We start from the raw sequence: 21628 nt of genomic DNA, 5'->3' as shown, positions 1-21628 counted from the left end.
CATTGACAATCGCCAGCCTTTTGTTCCAACTTTTCCCCTCCTTCCCCCCCCTCCCCCAGATGGCAGGTTGACCAATACATGTTAAATATGTTAAAGTATAAATTAAATACAAAATAAATATACATGTCCTAACAGTTATTTTGCTGCACAAAAAGAATCGGACTCTGAAATAGTGTATAATTAGCCTGGGAAGGAAACCAAAAATGCAGACAGGCAAAAATGTAGGGATTGGGGGGATTCTGTGTAGGGGCTCTTAAGTCATGTCCCAGAGTTCTTTTGGTGGGTGTAGCGGGTTCAGTTCATTACTGCTCCATTGGAACTGTCCCGTTTTATAAATGAGGGAACCTGGCGAGCAGGGCAGAAACAGTCCCGAGTCATCTGGCAGACCTCTGGAGGAGCCCCCGGGGAAGCTGGGTCTTCTCTACGGAGCTCTGCCCGTTAGGACCCCCGGGGCCAGTGTGGCCCGCCCTGGCGGCGGGGGCTCTCGGCTGATCTCGGGTCCTCGTCCTTGCAGCGGTCAAGTTCGGCCGGATGTCCAAGAAGCAGCGGGACAGCCTCTACGCGGAAGTGCAGCGCCATCAGCAGAGCCAGGAGGCGGGCCAGTCCATGGACGGCGGCGGCCTGCTGCCCAGAGACGGCGCGCACGTGGCCGGCAGCCTTTCGGACCTGGACCACCTCTCGGGCCTGCCAGAGGGGCTGCTCTTTGACATGCCGCTCAGCCCGGAAGAGACGGAAGCGGGCGCGGCGGCCCCCACCTACTACACCCTGGATCTGCTGGGCTCCGCCCAGCCCTCCCCGGAGCCCACGTGCCTGGAGACGCTGTATGAGATGGGCCTGGACCCCGGGGTCCTGGCGCACAGCGGCACTCCCGGGATGCCGTCGGAGCGTGAGATTGGTCAGTGATCACGGGGTATCTGGGGAAAGCTCTTCGGGTCCCATCTCCCTTCCTCCATTCTGGGTCCTCTCTAGGAATCTTCCGGAATAAGGCTATTTCCGCTACCTGTCTCCAGTGGCATCCCCGGTCTATCCCTTGAGGTGGGACAGGGTTTGGGGGCCACTAGGAGTATGAGGTTCTTGAACTCCCCGCCATGGCGGGAGTATGGCCGCGGCAAGTCAGGTGTGCCCACCGAAAGGCGCCCTTCTTGCCCTCTATCAGCCCAAGAACCCTGGACTCTCTTGTGACACACTGGAACAAAGATAAGTTTTAGAAGCATCTTTCCAGGGGGCAGCCAAGCGGCAGCCAGGCGGCGCAGTGGATAGAGCACCAGCCCTTTAGTCAGGAGGACCCGAGTTCGAATATGACCTCGGACACTTATCACTTCCGAGCTCTGTGACCCTGGGCCGGTCGCTTAACCCCAATGGTCTCAGCTGTGATCCAGGGATTTTTGAGGCGCTGGAGACACAAATTAAAAGTAACAACAGTCTTAACCATTAGGGAATTTTAAAGAGAGAACATGTGCTCATGTGAGTATATACAAAATCAATACAGGGTGAGTTGGGGGGTGTTATCAATAGCTGATAAATTCTCATGAAAAAGGTCATATTTCAATGGAGTCTTGCCGGAGATTAGGGACTGTAAGAGAAAAGGGTAAAGAAGGAAGACTTTCTTGGTATGAGGAACAGTCAATCCAAAGGTAGAAGGCAAAAGAAGCAGGGGTGGCTTTAGGGAACAGATGTAGAAAGGGGAGAAACAAGCCCCTCCCCATTGTACCTCAGTGATGGGGATAAGCTAATTATATGAAAGGACACAGCAGGGCTGTTTAGCACCAGGTCTTAGGGTGGAGCTACCTCCTGGCCTTCCAACTACTTGCCTTTGAGACATTGTCTAACAGACAAATGTGAGGTTCTAGGAAAAAGCACTGGTTTTCCGATATCTCCTACCATGTCCAGCTCAGGCTATTTATGGCAGGCCATAGAAAATCGGTGTCTTCAAAATGCATTTACAATAATAATAATAATAATAATAATAATAATAAAGATTTGTCTCTATCATCCCCCAGTGCCCAGAGAATCTTACAACTACGATACTGGACAGGAACATTAGAATATAGACTACCGGAGCTGTAGAATGGATAATTTCAAGGCTGGACGGGCCCTTAGGACACAAGATGTCGGGGCTTGCAGGGCCCCTGGTCCCTTGTGCTTGGAGATAAAGCTCAGTTTCCTTTTCATCCTCCATGAAGCAGTAGAATGTCAGCAGTAGAAGGGACCCTAGAACACAGAATGTCAGATCTAGGAGAATCCTTAGACCCCGGGATGTCAGAGCTGTAAGAGAGCGATAAGTCCAACCCCATTATTTTCCAGATGAAATGAGTTCCAGAATGAAGTTATTTCTTACTCCCTGTATCATAAAGTGACAATCAGGTTATACAAGCTTAGAATTGGGACAGTAGATATTATCTAAGACTCTCAAGGTCTCCCAGACCCTGGTCCAAAGTCCTTTTGGCAGACATCGCCTTCCTCTTCCCCCAGCTCCTGGAGGAACTTGTGCTCACATAGCAAGGTTTGGACTGGTTGTCCCCTTGTTACTCTGTGTATAGGTCAGAGCACAGGAGCTCTTGTGATCCCAGGGCTGCCACACGGAGACAGACTAACTCAGAGTTTTCTTTCACCTAGAAGCCAAAGTCTCAGAGGCCATTAGGACTAAAGTCTAACATTTATTGGATCAAGGTTTAGAGCTAGAAGAGGTTTTGAAAGATGTCTAATTACCTTTTTTTAGACTTGAGCAAAAACTGAGATCCAGAGAGAGATGGCATGTCTTATCTTCAAGGCCACGGAACTTGTAAAAGTTGCAAAGATGATAACAAGGGTGACATGACCTTGCTTCTTAAATCCCATAGTTCTAGGATGAACGCCACCACCCCCCTCTTCAAGCCTGAAAGAAGAAAATTTAGGACATATTTCTGACTGTCCTACTTACCCAGCAGGGAATAAACTTGAGATAGGACAGGCTGAGATTATAAATAGATCGAAACAAGGCTAAAAGAAATCCCCTGTTGACATATGGGACTTTTAGGAGGGCTGGAACTGGGGTCTGGGATCCTCTTTGGAGGGGACCATGAAGGGAAGCTGCCTGGGCATCTATTAGTGCCAGGGACTGAGAGGCCAATGGATCATAGCATCAGAGCTGAGAGGAAAACCATTTATTATCTAACTCTCTCATTTTACAGATGGGAAAATTGAGATATTGAGAGCAGAAGGGATGTAAATCAGTAGAAGGGATATAATAATAGAGCTGCATCTGGAGCCAAGAACTCACTTTACAATCTAGGCACTTTTCCACAGTACCACTGTGATCTGCTAATGACACCTCTAAGATTGGGTAGACAGACAGACAGACCGACTGATAGATGGACGGATGGACAGATGGATAGATGGATGGATGGATGGATATAGATAGATGATAAATAGAGGATAGATAAGTAGGTAGATAGATGGATGGGTGGGTGTATGTATGTATGATAAGACAGAAATAGAGAAATAGAGATAGTTAGATAAATACATAGATAAATAAACAACATTCATTAATTGCTAATTATGTGCTAAGCATTAAACTAAGTGCTAAAAATGCAAATACAATTAGGCAAAATTATTCTTGCCTCAAGGAGATTACAACCTAATAGGGGAATGCTAAAAAGAGTGGAGTGAAGTAGGGTAGAGTGTGACTCTGGGCAAGATAACAGTTACTTGATCACTTAGAGCAAGGTTCTTGGAGAGCAGGGCAAAGGACAAATCTGGGGGTATATACCAGAAGTGGAAAGAATGACTCTTTGAACAGTATTTTGTGTGTGTATGTGTGTGGGGGGGAGGTTATCCAAGGCAATCCACTCCTGTCCCTTTTCTTCTCATCATAAATTATATTTATTTTTATTAGATTATTAGATAATTAGATAGTAAGTTTACATTTTGTAAGCAGACTGTTAAATTTTTTTTATCTGTATCTTCCCAGCACCTCATGTAATATTTTATACATTCCCCTTTTTGAGGAGGGAGAGGGTTGAACCTGTGATTTCCTTGGAGTAAAAATATTCCTTGTTAAGAAAAATTCTCCTACCAAGGTAGATAAAAACCTTTTTTTTTTTTTTTAACTTAAGGCCTTAGAACAAGAATTCTTAACCCTTTTTGTGTCCTGGACCCCTTTGGCAATCTAATGAAGCCTACGGGCCCCTTCTCAAAATAATATTTTTAAATAATTAAAGCAAATGCCAAATTTCAGTTAGAGATATTTAGAAAGACAAGATGTGTTTTTTCTCTACCTTCTTTCACAAACAGTGTCAATCTTTCCATATCCATCCATAGTTACATCTGTAGCTATAGGTATATCTTTTGTCTATATCTGTATATATGAGATGGGACTTAAAAGATTTGCTGATTGCAATCCAGCTCTCTTCTATATCTTATTCCTAGGAAATTGTTGCTACCTTGGACAGTTCCGAGCCTCCTATAGTCCAATTTGCTTCCACCCTGTCCAAGGGCATCCAAAAGGGTCTTTGGTGTCCCATGATGTAGTTGAAAGAGTCAGGGTCTCACAGCCAGAAGTCTAGACTTTGAATCCTGGTTCTGCCCCTGACTTGCTATGTGACTTTGCTGGGAATATCTCCTCTCTCTAAGACTAAGGTTTCAATAAAATGGGATGAAAATTGAACTATCTTCTCAAAACCATTATAGTAACAGCTACCATTTGTAAAGCACTTTAAGGTTTACCAAGCACTTTGCAAATATTATCCTCTTTGATTCTCACAACAACCATGAGAGGCAGATGCTACTTTTATTCCCACTTTACAAATGAGCAAACTGAGATGGAAATCATTTGAGTGACTTGCCCAGGATCACATGACTAGTAAGAGTCTGAGGCAGAATTGAAATTTGATTCTTAGCTCCAGCATTCTATCCGCTGCTAGTCTTAGTTGCCTAGGATAGTTAGTGTTCTTTGTGAAAGTCAAAGGTGCTATTAAAAAAATGGCTATTATTATAGTTTATTTTTTTCTCAATTACATGTAAATAACATTTTTAAAAATTCATTTTTATAAATTTTGAGTTCCAAATTCTTTCCTTCTCTCTCCTCCCCCTTCCTTGAGAAAGCAAGCAATTTGATTTAATGGCTATTATTATGGTTGATATAATTATATATATATTTAAAATCAGACTTATGATTTCATCTGTGTAAAGGGCCCCTACTGATAAACCCCCTCTAACAATAGCACTTTCTCTGCAATCATCAATCATAAGAGAGTGGCCTAGGGAAGAAATCAATGACATGGTTTATGCAAGATCTTGTAGGCTATCTTGGAGACCGATTGTTCTTGATATTAATAAATCCAAAAAAAAATAAGAGGACCAGAGGAAGACATGTCATTTTGGGGGACAGATCTCCATAAAGAATTTAGGGAATTTCATTGGCAGAGTCACACAGGGTGAGAAGAGATGAGAGGGGTTGACAGAGCACGGAAGGATGTTCATATAAGGGTCTCCTTCCCCCCACAGAACGAGTGGCCCAGAATGTCATCAGGTCCCACTGGGAGACCTGCCAGTACACAACAGAAGAGCTGAAGAGGCTAGCCTGGGCCCAGTACACCCAGGAGGAGCTGTGCAGCCTGCAGGCAAAGGTACAGAGAGCCCCTACCTGTCCTCCTGCCCTCTCCCTACCGGCCCCCACTTCCTCCCCATTACACGCTAGCTTGGGTCACTTTAGCCACTTGTCAGAGTTGAGAGCTGGGGCAGGCAGTGTGGTTTAGTGGGCAGAGTACTGGTAGTAGGCAGCCTCGGGTCCAAGGCCCCCCACTAACATATACTGCCTGTGTGATCCCAGTGACTCTTAACTAAAAGAAGTTAAACTAAAACCTAAAACTGGGACCCAGTTTTCACCTAAAATGAGGCTGTTGGACTTGATGACGTCTAAGGTCCTGCTAGCTTGGTAGAGGGAGTTTCTCACTAGGAGCTTCCTTACCCACTGAGGGTTTCCCCCTCATCTCCCTCCAAAAAAAACCCTTAGAACTGAAAGGATCGTTAGAAGTCCTAGGGAGCAGTCAGGGGGAGTATTCCTTTAGTGTCCTCTATATGTCCTTCCTAAAGAATCCTTCCTTTTATATCCAGTTCAAAGCTGCCTCCCTGTACACATGCACTCATTGAACCTGGTCCTAGACCCTCCTGAGCTGGCCACCAAGCTCATGTTTCCTCTTCTTTCTGATAGTGAAACTCATCCTCCCTTCCTCAGCTTTGGGAGGAGGGGATAGAGCACCCAGATGGGACCAAGCAAGGAATTTTTCTAGAAATGTTGAACATCCAAGATAATGCAATCCTATGACATACTAAGATCAAAAGATATATTTTTCAATGAAATCATTTATGACCTTATACAGTTTTAATATCTGTTTATCTTAAAACATAATTGAATCTCTTTTAATGTTTTTTTAACCTTTTTAATATTATGTTCATTTCCAAAAACTGTATGTTCCTTTTTTTTCCTGGAAGAAAAAGTAGAAAAGAGATGGGGAAAACCAGGTCAGCAAAACGAACCATTCATTATTTCATTTAATTTGAAATGCAAAAATAAGTTCTCTCTCTCTCTTTCTCTCTCTCTCGGCAATTAAGGTTAAGTAACTTGCCTAGGATCACACAGTTAATGCCTGAGACTAATTTTGAATTTAGGTTCTCCAGATTCCAAGTTCATTGCCCTCTCCACCATGCAATTTAGGTGCTCCCAAACAATGACATTATAACATATTATATGTAACATTTAATAATAATAGCTAACATTTTAAAATACCTGCTATGTGCCAGGTACCACAATTAAGTATTTATGATTATTATCTCATTTGAGCCTTACAACAACCCTGGGAAGTAGGTATTATCCCTACTTCCAGGTGGGGAATTGACACAAAAAGGTTAACTGATTTGCTCAGTTAGTAAGTGTATGAGGCTAGATTCTAATTCATATCCTCCTGATTCCAAGTCTGATACCAACCAGATCATAGAATCATAGATCCCGGACCAGAAGGAACCTAAAAATCCTAATCCCTTCATTTTATTTAAAAGGAAATAAAGACCAAGAGAGTGACCCAAAATCACAGCCAGTAAATAAGTAGGGATTCCAATCTCAGTCCTCCTGATGAAAGATTGGACAGCCTCTAGTTATCAATTTGAGGGCTAAGTAACTGATGGGTATTCCTCTGAGAGTACAAAAATTATCATACCCATTTGACAGAGGATGAAACTAAGCCTCAGAGACATGAAAGGAATTTTCTGGATAACAGAAGTAGGAAGAGACAAAGCTGGTATTCAAAACCAGATCTGATTTCCTTTTCTTTTTTAATTATTTTTTTCTTCCCATTTTCCAATGTATGTTACACTACCAGTCATTTCCCATAACACATTTTTCTTTCTTGAGGCAACTGGGGTTAAGTGACTTGCTGAGGGTCACCCAGCTAATAAGTCTTACGCGTCTGAAGCCAAATTTGAACTCAGGTCCTCTTGACTCCAGAGCCAGTCCTCTTGACTTATTAGTCAAGTCTGAACTATGTCCCTATACTCTCAACTTTTCAAAAATTGGGAAGGAGATCCATCATTTTTTTTTACTTTTAATTTTTAATAACTTTATTTAGTATTTTATTTTTCCCCAGTTGTTAGATAAAAACAATTTTTAACATTTGAGTTCCAAATTCTTTTCCTTCCTTCCTCCCTACCCTTCCTCATTGACAAGCAATCTGATATAGGTTACACATGTGTAGTCATATAAAACTTTTCCATATTAGTCATGTTGTGACCAAAAAAAAAAAACCTTTAAGAAAAATAAAGTTTAAAAAGTATGCATCAATCTGTATTCAGACTATCAGTTCTTTCTCTGAGGATGGATAGCCTTTTTCATATGTCCTCCAGTTTTCTAGGATCATTGTATTGCTATGAGTAACTAAGTCATTCATAACGATCATCTTATAATACTGCTGCTACTCTGTTCACAATACATTTCACTTTGCATCAGTTCATGTAAGTCTTTCCAGGTTTTTCTGAGAGCATCCTGCTCACATTTCTTATAGCACCATAGTATTCATCATAATCACGTATCACAATTTGTTTAGTCACTCCCCAATTGATGGGCATCACCTCAGTTTTCAATTATTTGCCAAAAGAAAAGAGCTGCTATAAATATTTTGAACATATAGATCCTTTTCCTTTTTGTTTTTATTTCTTTTGTGATACTGGATCAAAGCATATGCATGGTTTTATAGGCTTTGGGGCATAATTCCAAATTGCTCTGTAAAATGGTTGAGTCAATTCACAACTTCACTAACAAAGCATTAATGTCTCATTTTCCCCACATCCCTTCCAATATTTATCAATTTCTTTTTCTTTTCTATTATCCCATTAAATAGATATGAGGTGGTATCCCAGAATTGGTTTTGTTTACATTTCTCCAATCAATATGAATTAGAGCATTTTTTTCTATATGGCTATAGATAGCTTTGATAACTTCATCTGAAAACTGTTCATATCTTTTCTTCAATTGGGGAATGGCTCTTATTTTTATAAATTTGAGTCAGTTCTCTATATGTTTGAAAAATGAAGCCTTTATTAGAGAAACTTGCTTCAATTTTTTTCAGTTACTATTTCTAAGTGTATTTTCCTACATCCTATTCCCCCCTGTTTGTTCTATTATCTCTCCCCTTTTACCCCATTCCTCCTCAATAATGTTCCTCTCCCAATCTGCCCTTCCTTTTATCATTCCCCCCTTTCCTTATCCCCTTTTCCTCTTACTTTCCTGTAGGATAAGATAGATTTCTACACCCCATTAAGTGTGTATGTTATTTCCTCTTTGAGCCAGTTCTAATGAGAGTAAGATTCACTCATTCTTCCTTACCTTCCTCCTCTTCCCTGCCACTATAAAAGCTTTTTCTTGCCTCTTTTTTGTGAGATAATTTTACTTCTCTTTTTCTCTTTCTCCCACTGTATTCCTCTATTGTCCCTTAAATTTTTTTTAGATATCATCCCTTCATATTCAACTCACAACTGTTTCCTCTGTCTCTGTATAATCCTTCTAACTGCCTTAATAATGAGGAATTTTTTTAAGTCAACCTTATTCAGTCCCTTGTGATTTTCCTTAACTGTTTACCTTTTTATGCTTCTCTTGAGTTGTATTTTCTGAACATCAAATTTTCTATTCTTGTCTGAGTAGATGATTCTTGGTGGTAATCCTAGTGCCTTTGCTAGGAATATCCTTGAAATATCATATTCCAAGCCCTCTGATCCTTTCAAGTAGAAGTTGTGAAATTTTGTGTTATCCTAACTATAGCTACAAGATGCTTCTTTCTGAGTGCTTACAATATTTTCTCCTTGGCCTGGGAGCTTTGGAATTTGACTATAATATTCCTAGGAGTTTTTTGGGGGGGTCTTTTTCAGGAGATGATTGGTGGATTCTTTCAATTTCTATTGAACTAATATAATTCTAGAATATCAGGACAATTTTCCTTGATCATTTTTGAAAAATGATGTCTAGGGTCTTTTTTTTTTTTCCATCATGACTTTCAGATAGTCCAATGATTTTTAAATTATCTCTCCTGGATCTATTTTTTCAGGTAAGCTGTTTTTCCAGTGATATATTTCACATTGTCTTCTTTTTTCATTCTTTTGGTTTTATTTTATTGTTTCTTGATTTTTCATAAAGTCATTAGTTTCCATTTGCTCAATTCTCGTTTTTAAGAAATTATTTTCTGCAGTGAGATTTTGTACCTTTTTCCACTTGTCCAGTTCTTTTAAAAGGCACTCCTCTTTTCAATGGCTTTTTGTACCTTTTTCTTTTTTTTTTTTCCTCTGAAGCAATTAGGGTTAAGTGACTTGCCCAGGGTCACACAGCCAGGAAGTATTAAGTGTCTGAGGCCAGATTTGAACTCAAGTCCTTCTGATTTCTGGTCTGTTTTTTTAAGGTATTATTTTCTCAAGTATTTTTTGTGTGTTTCTTTTAGGAGGCTGTTAACTTGTTTTTAATGATTTTCTTATATCACTCTCACTTCTCTTCCCAGCTTTTCCTCTACCTCTCATATTTGAGATTTTCAGAGTCCTTTTGGAGTTCTTCTATACCCTGAGAGGTTTCAGAGATAGGAGCTTTGACTTTATCATCTTCTTCTGAGTATGTTTCTTGATCTTCCTTGTCACCATAGTAACTTTGTATGGTCAGAATTTTTTTTGTTTGCCCATTTTCCCAGCATCTTTCTTGACATTTATTTAACTCTTTGTTAAAATAGGGCTTGGCTTCCAGAGTGGAAGGGACATTGTTCCAAGTTTCAGGGTTTTTGTGTTTTTTGTGTGCCCCTGTTTTCAGAGGTAATTTTGAAAAGCTGTAATGTTTTTGGTTCTTCCAAGGTAGTATGATCTAGGGGGAGGTGTGTCTGGTATATGAGGGACCACAGGCACTCTATTCTGCTCTGGAAGTCTGACAAGGGTCCCCACTCTACTGCGGCCACAAACTCTGGCACATTAGTGCTCCTCCCTGCCCTGGGACTGCCAGGATCGCATCCTGGGTCTGAGTATGGACAAGGCAACAGAGCCCTGCCTCAGTGCTAACACAGAGGCTCCTGGACTCTCCTTCTGACCACTTGTGCGACCCACTTGCTGTCTGTGGGTTGAGAGCTCTGGAAGCAGCTGCTGCCGATTCAGTGGCTCCCAGTGCCCACTTCTGACTTGCTGAGGCTGGGGCTGTGATGGTCGGGCCTGAACTGGACTGTGCAACAGACCTTTCCTGCTGGCCTTTTTAGTTGTCTTTGGGAAATTATTTTACCCCCAACTTTTCAAAGGTTCTGCTGCTCCAGGAATTGTTTAATGGCATTATTTAAATATGTTCAGAGGAATTTGGGAGCAGGGCTTTGGGCAATTGCTGTCTTTTCTGCTATCATGATTCTGTCCCTTTTTAAATTTTTAAATTTTTTAATTAATAAAAAATTATTTTCTTTCTTACTTTATTGGAAAACAAAACAACACAAAAGTCTTGTAAGAAATATTCATAGTTAAGCAAAGTGAATTCCCACATTGACTATTTCTAGAAAAATATCTTATTCTGGACCCTGCGTCCCTCACCTGCATTCTAGGAAGACCTGAGTTTCAGATCCTCCTCTGACATACATTCTGTGAGCCAGGGCAATCTCTTAGCACTGTAAATTACAGGGAGTTTTCTCACCAAAAATTTCCTAAATAAATCCAAAGTCATGTCAGACCAATAAAATCCAAGATCCGTGTGCCCATAAAAATGATTGTACAGAGCCTCCAGAAATCTAGAATCTGGCCTGTGTTCCAAGGGCCTGGGGGCATCAGGATGGGTCAGGGAAGGGGAGCGGAGCCTGCGGCCTGATCCCCATCCTGGGTTCTCCCCAGCCCTGCGAGGTCCTGTGGCAGCAGTGCTCCCTCCAGATCTCCCACGCCATCCAGTTCGTGGTGGAGTTCGCCAAGCATATCTGCGGCTTCATGGATCTTGATCAGAATGACCAGATCATCCTCCTCAAAGCAGGTGAATCACTGCAGGCCTGGGCCCCAATCCTCCTTCTCTCCTGGCTGGGAAGCCTGGGATTGTCGCTCCCAGAGTCCCAGGATCTTCAGGCTTTGAACTGGAAGGAAACCTTAGAGATCATCCAGTGCAACTCCTTCATTTTATAGATGAGGGAAATGACTATCCATGGTCACACAGGCAGTTTCAGAAGCACGGTTCAAAAGCAGGTCTTCTGGCTCTAAAATCCAGATCTTTTCTCCCTTTCCTTCAGGGTGCCTCCGGACTGGAAGGGGCCTTATAGGCTCCACTTGCAAGAAAGCTTCTCCACCGCCTTCTGACGGCTTCTTGCTTTAATACCTCCAGTGATGGAGATCTCATTACTAACTATCCCTGCCTACATACATACTGCCCAGTTCTGGCGATGTATTTACTGAGTGCCTTTTGGGTCCCCCAGCCCTAACTCTGCAGTGTCTTGTGTTGTTAAATAATTAGTTTTTTCTATGTATGAGTCAGTCTTCTCTCTGTTCCCCCCCCCCCCCACTTAATTTTCCTCAAAGGTAGGCTCATGGATTTCCCTTCTTTCTTCCCATCCACAGTTTAGAAGAGCTCCTCCCCATCCCTCACCCCCAGCCCATTCCAGGTGTTTAACAAATGCTTCTTATCAGGCTTCAGGGAGAGGGGTTTCCTTCTTTCAAATACATTTAGATTCCAGATCAAAGCATAGTTTTTAAAAAAGATTTTGCCTCTGGAAGGGAGGGTGGGAGGAGGGGGATGCTGGGTTGTGGGGGTCAGCTCCCTCCCTTTCTTCCCTCTTTTCTCTCCCTTTGCTTGTCTCAGGTTGCCTGGAAGTGCTGCTGATCCGGATGGTTCGGGTCTTCAACCCTTTGAATAATACTGTGCTCTTTGACGGCAAATTTGGAGGGATGCAGATGTTTAAGGCTTTGGGTAAGGAAGCCTCGTGGGTGGAGGGAGACCTTCCCAACCAGCCTTCAAAATGGGGTTGGTGAACGTGGGCTGCTCCTAGCTATAGCTAAAAGGCTGCTGTGCTTCCTGCCTTTTTCTAGCCAAGGAGAGGGTAGACCTGTGTCACCTGGAAGGGGCATTTGCCCCCATAAGCATCCACTTATATCAGCAGAGATCCGGAAAGCCAAAAAGCAAGCCCCAGCTGAAAGGGCACACTGCACATGCTCGGATCACACAGAGCGGAGACTAGGATCCAGCTCCTGCCCTGGCTCTAGTGCCGTGCTCCTTTCACTTTATCCCACTGACCCTGGGGACCTCTGGCCTTGGGAGGTTGGGGGCAGATATTTCCTGCTTCCTCTCCTTCCTGGAGATGGGACCAGGGGGAAATCTGACCCTCAAAGGGGCTGGAAATCAGCACAGGATGGGGAGACCAGGCCCAGAGCTCATGTTCTTCTCTTCTACCCATGCTCCCTGTCCCTGATCTGTGCCTCTTCCAGCCTGTGATGACTTAATTGGAGCCATCTTTGAGCTGGAGAGGGGCCTGTGTCGACTGCAGCTGTCAGACGAGGAAATTGCTCTGTTCACAGCAGCTGTCCTGTTGTCCCCAGGTAATGAGGTGTCCTTAGAGAGCTACAGTTATTCACAAAATATAAGGTGTCAGCTGGGAGGGCCCTTGGAAGATGGAAAATCAGAGCTGAGAGGACCTTTAGAACCCAGAATGTCAGAGCTGGGAAGGCCCTTTGAACCCAGGAAGTCAGAGCTGGGAGGGGCCTTAGAACCCAGGAAGTCAGAGCTGGGAGGGCCCTTAGAACCCAGGTCAGAGCTGGGAGGGCCCTTAGAACCCAGGAGGTCAGAGCTGGGAGAGTCCTTAGAACCCAGGAAGTCAGAGCTGCGAGGACCCTTAGAACCCAGGAAGTCAGAGCTGGGAGGGCCCTTAGAACCCAGGAGGTCAGAGCTGGGAGGGCCCTTAGAACCCAGGAGGTCAGAGCTGGGAGGGCCCTTAGAACCCAGGAAGTCAGAGCTGGGAGGGCCCTTAGAACCCAGGAAGTCAGAGATGGGAGAGTTCTGAGAATAAAGGAAAGGCTCTTAGAATAGAGAATATCAGAACTAAAAGGACCTTTAGGACATGGAATGTCAGAGTTGGGAGGGAACACATCAGAATCATAGAATTTCTGGACTTGCAGAGACCTTAGATACTATCTAATCCAACCTGTATCTGCACAGAATTCCCTTCCACAATATTCCCAATAAATCAACATCCAGCCTGCAGTGAGGATCCTGCACTTTAGGTTCTGAAGCAGCTTCTTCCATTTTACCCAGCTCTAATGTTAGACATTTTTCCATGTAAAGAATTAAAATCTGCCCCTCTGTATGTTCCACTCATTGCTCCCTATTCTTCCCAATGGGATCATAAAAAGCCAGCCTTTCAGACACCTGAAGACCACTCTAAAACTCCTCTTCCTCTCTGTGATCACTTGATTACAAGCTTACTAGCTTTTGTTTTTATTTATTCTTTCTCCTTTGGATACATCCCAGTTCTTCAGTCCTTCCTACTTGGGACACCTTATATGGGGTCAACAATTCTGATTCTTCCCCCTTCCCCAGAATCCTCCCCCCACCTCCCCATCTTTGGCATTATTACTCTATAAAGATCCTAAGATTTCAGCTTTTTTTTTTTTTTCTAGAGCCAGAAAAGACCTCTTAAGCATCTAGTCCAAATTCCTCATTTTACAGATAAGGCTGAAGATAGTCAGTGTAGAACATGGATTCAAACTCAGGTCCCAAGACCCCAAATTAACTTCTTTCAACTGTTCAGTATCTAAAATCTTAGTGCTGGAAGGGACTTCAGACCATCTCATTCAAGGATTTTTAACAAATTCATGAGCTTGCTTTTTATTTTTTAAATTTCTCGATAATATTTTATTTTTCTAATTACATATAAAGATAGTTTTAAATTGAAGCTTTTTATTTTCAAAACATATAGAAGGATAATGTTTCAACATTGACCCCTTGGAAAACATTGTGTTCCAATTTCCCCCTTCCCCCCAACTCCTCCTGGAGATGGCAAGCAATCCAATATCAATATACATTTTTATAAGATTTTGAGTTCCAGATTTTTTTTCTCCCTCCCTCCCTCCTCACCAGGACAGCAAACAATTTGATATAGGTTATATAGGTACAATCATTTTAAACATATTTCCATATTTGCCATGAACTTGTTTTTAAAATTAAAAACATTTTGATAACTATTTCAATACATTTGATTTCCTTTACAATCCTCTTTATTTAAGGCATTTAAAAAGATTTATTCTGCCAAGGGGTCCAGAAGCTTCACCAAACTGCCAAAGGAGTCCAGAACTCAAAGAAGATTGGTCGCATCCAACCTTCCCATTTTACAAATGGGGAACCTGAGACCCACAGAGGACTAGAGCTATGTCTAACATCCTTTATTAAGTCAGTAGCAGAGCAGGTACTAACTAGTCCTCCAACCCTACAAAGCTCTTAATGTGTTTTCTTCTGCTTGCCCTGTGGTTATCCACCCTGCACCTGGCAGACCGACCCTGGCTTCTTGAAGCGAAGAAGGTCCAGAATCTCCAGGACCAAGTTTTCCTCGCTTTGCAGCACGAGATCCAGAAGCAGCCTTCTCCGGAGGACAGGCTGTCCAAGGTAGAGCTCCCCCTCCAAGGGGGGAGGGGGTATGGAGAGTTGGGGGGCTGAACGAGGGTGACCACAGGCCCCTTCCTGCCACCCCAGGGTGCCAGTGGGCCATTTGCAGATCTATGTTAAGGTTGTTCTAAACCCAGATTCAGCACCGGTATTCTCTTCTAGGGCCCAATTCACCAACCAGATCCCAAATGAGTTCTTCATGTGTGGAATGTCACCCCCTTCTGCTCCTCTCACCCCCAATCCCGATATTTCCTGCTGAATCCTGTCCACCCATCACGACTCAGCTCAGATCTCACCTCCTCCAGGATACTTTCCCTAAAGGCCTTGGTCGGGAACAAGCTTTATCTCCTGCTCCAGTCTCACCCACTGCCTCCTGCTGTGTACTTTAGGGGGACCATTTTCTATTACATGCTTCCTACCCCATTGCTAAACTGGAAGCACCTAAGGGCAGAAATCTTGTCTTCTTAATTATTATTCACTTAGCAATGCTTTGAGATAATTGTTTACAAGAATGAATGGCCCAACTTAGATAATATATTATGATTTATGAAATTATTTCCATAACAAGGGCTCCCCATTTTACAGATAAAGAACCTAAAGCCAAAGAGTCAAATCAATATTTTTATTTAGTTAGTTATTATTTATTAATATTTATTTATTAAACACCTACTAAATGCTAAGCACTGGGCTAAGTACCAGATACATAAAGCTACTTTCTCAGGTCTCAGGGAGTAAAGTGAACCTTTGGATTCAAACCCAGCTTTCAGAATTCTAAAATACGAATTATTTTTAATCAACAATTTTTTTTCCAGTAGCATTTAATTTTTCTAAATCCACATAAAATAGTTTTCAACATTCATTTCTGTAAGACTGTGTTCCAAATTTTTCTCCCTTCCTCTCTAATCAGCAAATTTTTCAATCAATACATTTTCATATTGGTCCAATAAGTAGTAAATAGTATACAGTAGATGGGAAATAGATGCATGCTGAAACATCCCATGCTACTGTGAATCCTTTTGTTTGCCTGACTGAAGGGGACTTTCAACACTTTTCAACACTAATTGAGGGAAGAGAAACTGTGGACATGTCAGAAAGCAAATGGGATCTCTACAAAGGTTAGGAGTGGAGGGAGAGAATAAGCATTTATTAAATACCTACTATGTGCTCGTAACTTTACAAATATCCTCACTGGGAGGTAGATGCTGTTATTAACCCAATTTTATTATTTTTATGGTTTTATATTTACAGCTGAGGAAATTGAGGCACAGAGGTTAAGGGAAGTCCCGCCCTTGCCCAAGGTCCCTCGCTAATAACTGGCTAATGCGCATTTGAGCTCAGGCCCCGCAAAGGCCCAGAGCTGGCCTCTGACTGGCTGACCGAGGTTCGCCGTCCCTCCTTCCTCTTGCTCTCCGCCCTGATGGCCTCCATCTTTCTTCCTCTGTAGCTGATCTCCAAGCTGCCCCTGTTGAAGGCTATCTGCCGCCTCCACCTGGATAAGCTGGAGTGTTTCCGCCTCCTGCACCCCGAAACGGCCCGCCTCTTCCCCCCCCTCTACAAGGAGGTCTTCAACACGGAGCTCCAGTACAGCGCCCTCCGGGAAAGCTAGGGCCGCGTGGCCGTCTCCTGGAGGGAGGAGGGCAGGTGGATGGAGGTTCCCGTCTGCGGGGGCGGGGCCAGAGGTGGTGCCTCAGCTGGAGGAGGGAGAGATGGGGGAGGGGGGAGGGGGAGACCGCTCGCTCCGGCTGCCTCCATTTCCCCTCCCGACGGTTCCGAGTAGCCGGGGAGGGAAGCACCCCTTGCTGGATGTGGGGGTGAGGAGGCCGCCCTCGCGGGGAATGGCCCGAGGAGGAGAACCTTGTAAATGATGGACAAAGCCGTCACCTGCCTAAGTTCTCTGGAGAGTGCGGGACAGGGACCCCTGACTCCCTAGCCCAGGCCTTCCTCCCCATTTAACAGATGGACAAAGCGAGGCGCACAGAGGTGTCTTGCCGGGAGCGCCCACCAGCCCGGGAACTTCTCTGTGCGAGCCGTGCTTTGTTGGGCGTTCTCTGAGTGAGAAGAGGCTGACCTAGATTCACGCGCTGGGAGCTGAGGAGGGAGCCTCACCGTCCTCCCCGCCAGGCTGTCTGGAATGGCGAAGTGGGCAGCGGCCCACAAGGGAGACAAGATGGCGCCGCGGCTGGCGGCCGGAGGGGCCGGGCAGGGGGCTCTGCGCTGGGCAGCACGAGCCGGACATCATGACCCATTCCTAGGACTGCAGCTTTAGAGTGGAAGAGACTTTTAGAGATCAGCGATTTCAATCTCCTCATTTTATGGAGGAGTAAACTGAGGCCCCAGAGATTCCGTGTATGTCACAAATCTGGGGGTGCGCATTTGCACCCCAGACCCTTTTCCAAGCCCAGCACTCTTTCTGTTGTGCGGCACCCTTTCTGAACCTTACTTTCTCCCTCAGTAAAATGGCCGGGACGGGCGGACTGGGTGCCTTACCTGGTGGTGAGGCGGTAAGTGCTTTGTCCGAGTTCAGAGCCCGTGCTCTATCCATTTCACCATCTAACTACCCTGACTAATTGACTCCTAAATTCCCTGCCAGCTCCAAGAGCCTAGTTTCTCCTGATTTCTCTTGTATGTGCCCTGTGTGTGTGTGTGAAAAAATGAATGTTTCTCCAAGACTCAGTTTCTCCTCCACTCAGGGGTCTCTAGGCTCCCATCGGCTCTGGCTTTCTGTGATTTGCTGTAGCTCCACGTGGCCAAGGAAGCAGGGAAGGGAAGAGGGTCTTACTCCTGTAGGGAGTTCTTGTGCTTAGGGGGAGGATTCCGCATCCAGAGGCCCTTCTTGGGTCCACTGCTGTTTTCTGCCTCTAAAGGGGACTCAAGCTCCATGGATGGATGACTTAATGGAGATTTTGAGGAGGAAAAGGGAGGGGAGTGAGTCCCAGAATCATACCCCTGCAGAGTTGGGCTGAGGGGCCGGTTTGGTCTCATAGCCAAGTTCTCAGGTTCTAGATCAGTTCTAGATCAAAGCAAGCCTAGAGTAAAAGAAGCTTCTTCCTAGTGCAAAGAAGCCCTGGAAGGGACAGCATGGCACTGATTTTAGTGGAACCCTGTGGCCCATGGGTCAGTCAACAAGACCGGTTCTTTTACAAGTAGACCAGAACTTGGCCATAAAAATAAGAGCAATGTCCTCTTCCCAAGCCTTCCTCTTATTCCCATGAAATTTTGGGACTAGTTTCTGGAACCAGTGCACAAACCACATAATAGAAGCCATTTCCTTACATAGACTTTGATGAGATTGGAATTGTGGTTCAGCATTGACTCACTGCATGGCCTTAAAGCCTTTGCCCTTTTTAAGTTCAGTTTCTGGTTGCTAAGACAAAATCAAGTTAGTAATAATCTGCCCTGCCTATATCAATTTGTAAGATCACAGAGGAAGAGATGGAAAAGACCTGAGAAGTAGTAAATTTATAGAGAGAAATACTCAGAGCACTAATACCTAATAACAAAGGCCCCTTGTAGGAGATGGCATTTGAGCTGGGACTTTAAAAGAATTAGGGGTTTATTAGAGACAGCTATGAGGAAGGTGAACATTCTAAGCATGAGAAATGCAAATGCATGGAGGTGGGAGATCAAAGGAGATGATGGTTGTGGAAATATCCCATTAACCCATACAGCAAAGTGCTGTGCAAGTGTCTATTATTCATATTACCGACCCCGTTTGTTTGTGGCTCCAGTTGGAATTCCCCAGTTGGATTCTCCGTTTTATTCGCCAGAAGCAGTTCTCAAAATCCAGATCCACCCACAAAGGACAAGGCTTTGATCCAAAGCATGAATGTGCCACAGGTTCTGAAGGTCAGGTCTCAGCTGTGACACCATCATTGGGTTATGTCTGGCCCCTCAATTCATCACAACTTTGGAGCATGTGTAAGTTTTTCTCTTTGTATGTGTAATAGAATATCCAGGCTGGAGAACCTTTAGAATCCAGAATATCAGAACTGGGAGGGTCCTTAGAACATGGAATGTCAGAGCTGGGAGAGTCCTTAGAACCCAGGATGTCAGAGCTGGGAGGGCCCTTAGAACCCAGGAAGTCAAGGCTGGGAGGGCCCTTAGAACCCAGGATGTCAGGGCTGGGGGGGCCCTTAGAACACAGGAGGTCAAGGCTGGGAGGGCCCTTAGAACCCAGGGTGTCAGAGCTGGGAGGGCCCTTAGAACCCAGGATGTCAGGGCTGGGGGGGTCCTTAGATCACAGGAAGTCAGAGCTAGGAGGTCCCTTAAAACCCAAGATGTTGAAGCTGGGAGTGTTTTTAGAACAGAAATTATATCCTATATGAACAAGCATCCCCAGATCCCCTTCTCTCCCCAAAAAATACTTAAGGAGAGGGCAGTCACATAGTCTGTTTAGTAACTGGAGTCCTGGATTCTCATTCAGGCACCTGGGTTCAGAATCTGCTTCCATCATCCCAGTAGTGTGGTACTGAGCAAGTGACTTCAACCCTCTGAGTCTCAGTTATGTTTTTAAGTCTGTAGTTACAATTCCATTACTGTGGGACAGACTCTCAGACTCTTTGATCCTAAGACCCCTTTACTCTCTTAAAAATGATCGAAACCTCTAAAGAGCTTTGTTTTTGTAGGTTACTTACAAAAATTTAAGTATTGGAAATTAAAATATACATTTTAAAATTTATTAATTCAATTAAAATAATATTAATAATCCTATTATATAGTGTTCATTGTTTTTTTATTTTATTTTATTTTGGCAAAAGGCAGGTTTATTTAGGAAAGAGATTACAGAAAAAATGATGAGATACAATTGAAATAGAGTGGGAGAGCATATGAAAGACAAGTTCCTCAGTGGAACTCATAATTACCCAGTAGAAAGGGAGCTAAATCGTGAAAGGGACTTAGTACCCTAAAAGAATTAATTAGCTGTAAGGAGGGGAAGTAGGGTTGAGAAGCATAGAGGAGTTAGAGGAGATACCACATGCTATGGGGGAAGGTTATGGGGAAAGACACCAGGAAGCAAAATGCCAGTGGCAGACTGTTCCAAAGGAAAGCCCATTATATGTTAACATAACATTTTTAAATGAAAAATAATTCTATTTTCCAAAACAAAATTTAGTGAGAGGCATAGGAATATTTTACATATTTTTGTAAATCTCTTTAATGTCCGACTTTGTAGATGACAATTGGATTCTCCTATCTGCTTCTGCATTTGATCTGTTGCAATGTTTGTTTTGGTTGAAGTATATGAAGAAAATTTGGCTTCATCTAGCTATGAAGTTGGAAAAGCAAGGAGTATCTTAATAGGCAAATAACATCTTAGTATTTTATTATAAAAACAGATTTGATTTTAAGGATCTCCTGAAAGGTACTTTGGCCATGGGCCTACACTTTGAGAATGTTGCTCTAGGAAAGACTTGATAAGAAAACCATTTTTTTCAATACAAAGGAGTATCTTTCCATTTTATGTTTTTAAAGGAACTGTTTGGGGGCACTAGGATGAGTTGATTTACCCAGGATCACACAATATGTGCCAGAATTGAGACATGAGCCCATTTCTTTTTTTTTTTAATTACTTAATTTAATATTCTTCCCCAGTTACTTTCAAAACAATTCTTTTTATATTTGTTTTTAAGATTTCTGAGTTCAAGGTTCTCTCCCTTATCCTCACACACAACTAAGAAACTATATGTGGAGTTATACAAAACATTTCCATAAAAGTCAAGTTGTGAAGGAAAATAAAAACCTTCAAGAAAAATTAAGTTGAAAATAGAGTGAAAGAGAGACAGAAAGACAGAAAGAGAGAGAGAATACTATGTGTATTCAAACTCGATCACTTCTTTCTCAGGGTATGGATAGGATTTTTCATCGTAAGTCCTTCAGAGTAGTTGTGGATGATCATACTCCTGAGAACAACAAAGTCATTTACAGCTGGTCAACTCAGGACATTGCAATTACTTTGTATACAGTATATTTTTACTTTGTTCATGGAGGACTTTTCAGGTTTCTTTTTTTCCCCGAGAGCATCCTGTGCATCATTTCCCAGAGAACAAATAAGATTCCATCAGAGAAGCTTGTTTTGAAAACTTTTTTACAATTACTTTTGTTAATTGTATTTATTCTCTCTCTCCTTTCACCCTGTCCCTCCTCAGAAGTGTTTTGCTACTGATCAATCCCTTCCCCAATATGTCCTCTTTTTTATCACACACTCTCCTTACCATATCCCATTCCCCTCCTATTTTCCTGCAGGGTAAAATATAGAAATCTATCCACACCCATGTTGAATATGTATATTATTTCCTATTTGAGCCAATTCTGACGAGAGTAAGTGAACACATTTCTTACTCTAAGGTCAGTTCACTATCCATTATAACATATTGCTACTAATTTTCATTACCTGCTTCGTAAAGTTGGGTATTTTTTGCTTGGTAAAGCTTAAAGTATTCTAAAAACAAAGTATTTTTTATTAGGATCCTCAGAGGATCTTAGGTTCTTGTTCAATCACCCCATTTTATAGAGAAGGAAACTAAGAAA

The 21628-nt window shown here is 43.1% G+C and overlaps 1 protein-coding gene across 2 annotated transcripts in view; it reads left to right on the top strand.

The window, feature by feature from the left end:
- LOC127545161 (nuclear receptor ROR-beta-like) overlaps positions 1-19810 on the top strand; it is a 35503-nt gene extending 15693 nt beyond the window's left edge. The window contains exons 4-10 of one of the 2 annotated variants that reach the window (XM_051972257.1): positions 515-895; positions 5485-5606; positions 11359-11491; positions 12308-12415; positions 12931-13041; positions 14988-15100; positions 16545-19810. In XM_051972257.1, coding sequence (XP_051828217.1) covers positions 515-895; positions 5485-5606; positions 11359-11491; positions 12308-12415; positions 12931-13041; positions 14988-15100; positions 16545-16706 — 1130 coding nt within the window. In that variant the 3' untranslated portion in view covers positions 16707-19810. Of the gene's footprint in view, positions 1-514; positions 896-5484; positions 5607-11358; positions 11492-12307; positions 12416-12930; positions 13042-14987; positions 15101-15262; positions 15960-16544 lie in introns of those variants that run through there. The other variant, XM_051972258.1, reaches the window with a different exon arrangement.
- The last annotated feature ends 1818 nt before the right edge of the window (positions 19811-21628 follow it).

Source organism: Antechinus flavipes, chromosome 1, assembly GCF_016432865.1.
Source record: "Antechinus flavipes isolate AdamAnt ecotype Samford, QLD, Australia chromosome 1, AdamAnt_v2, whole genome shotgun sequence".
NCBI classification, from domain to species: Eukaryota; Metazoa; Chordata; class Mammalia; order Dasyuromorphia; family Dasyuridae; genus Antechinus; species Antechinus flavipes.
Note: the sequence above shows the minus strand (reverse complement) of the source record. Positions and strands in the feature narration are given on the sequence as shown.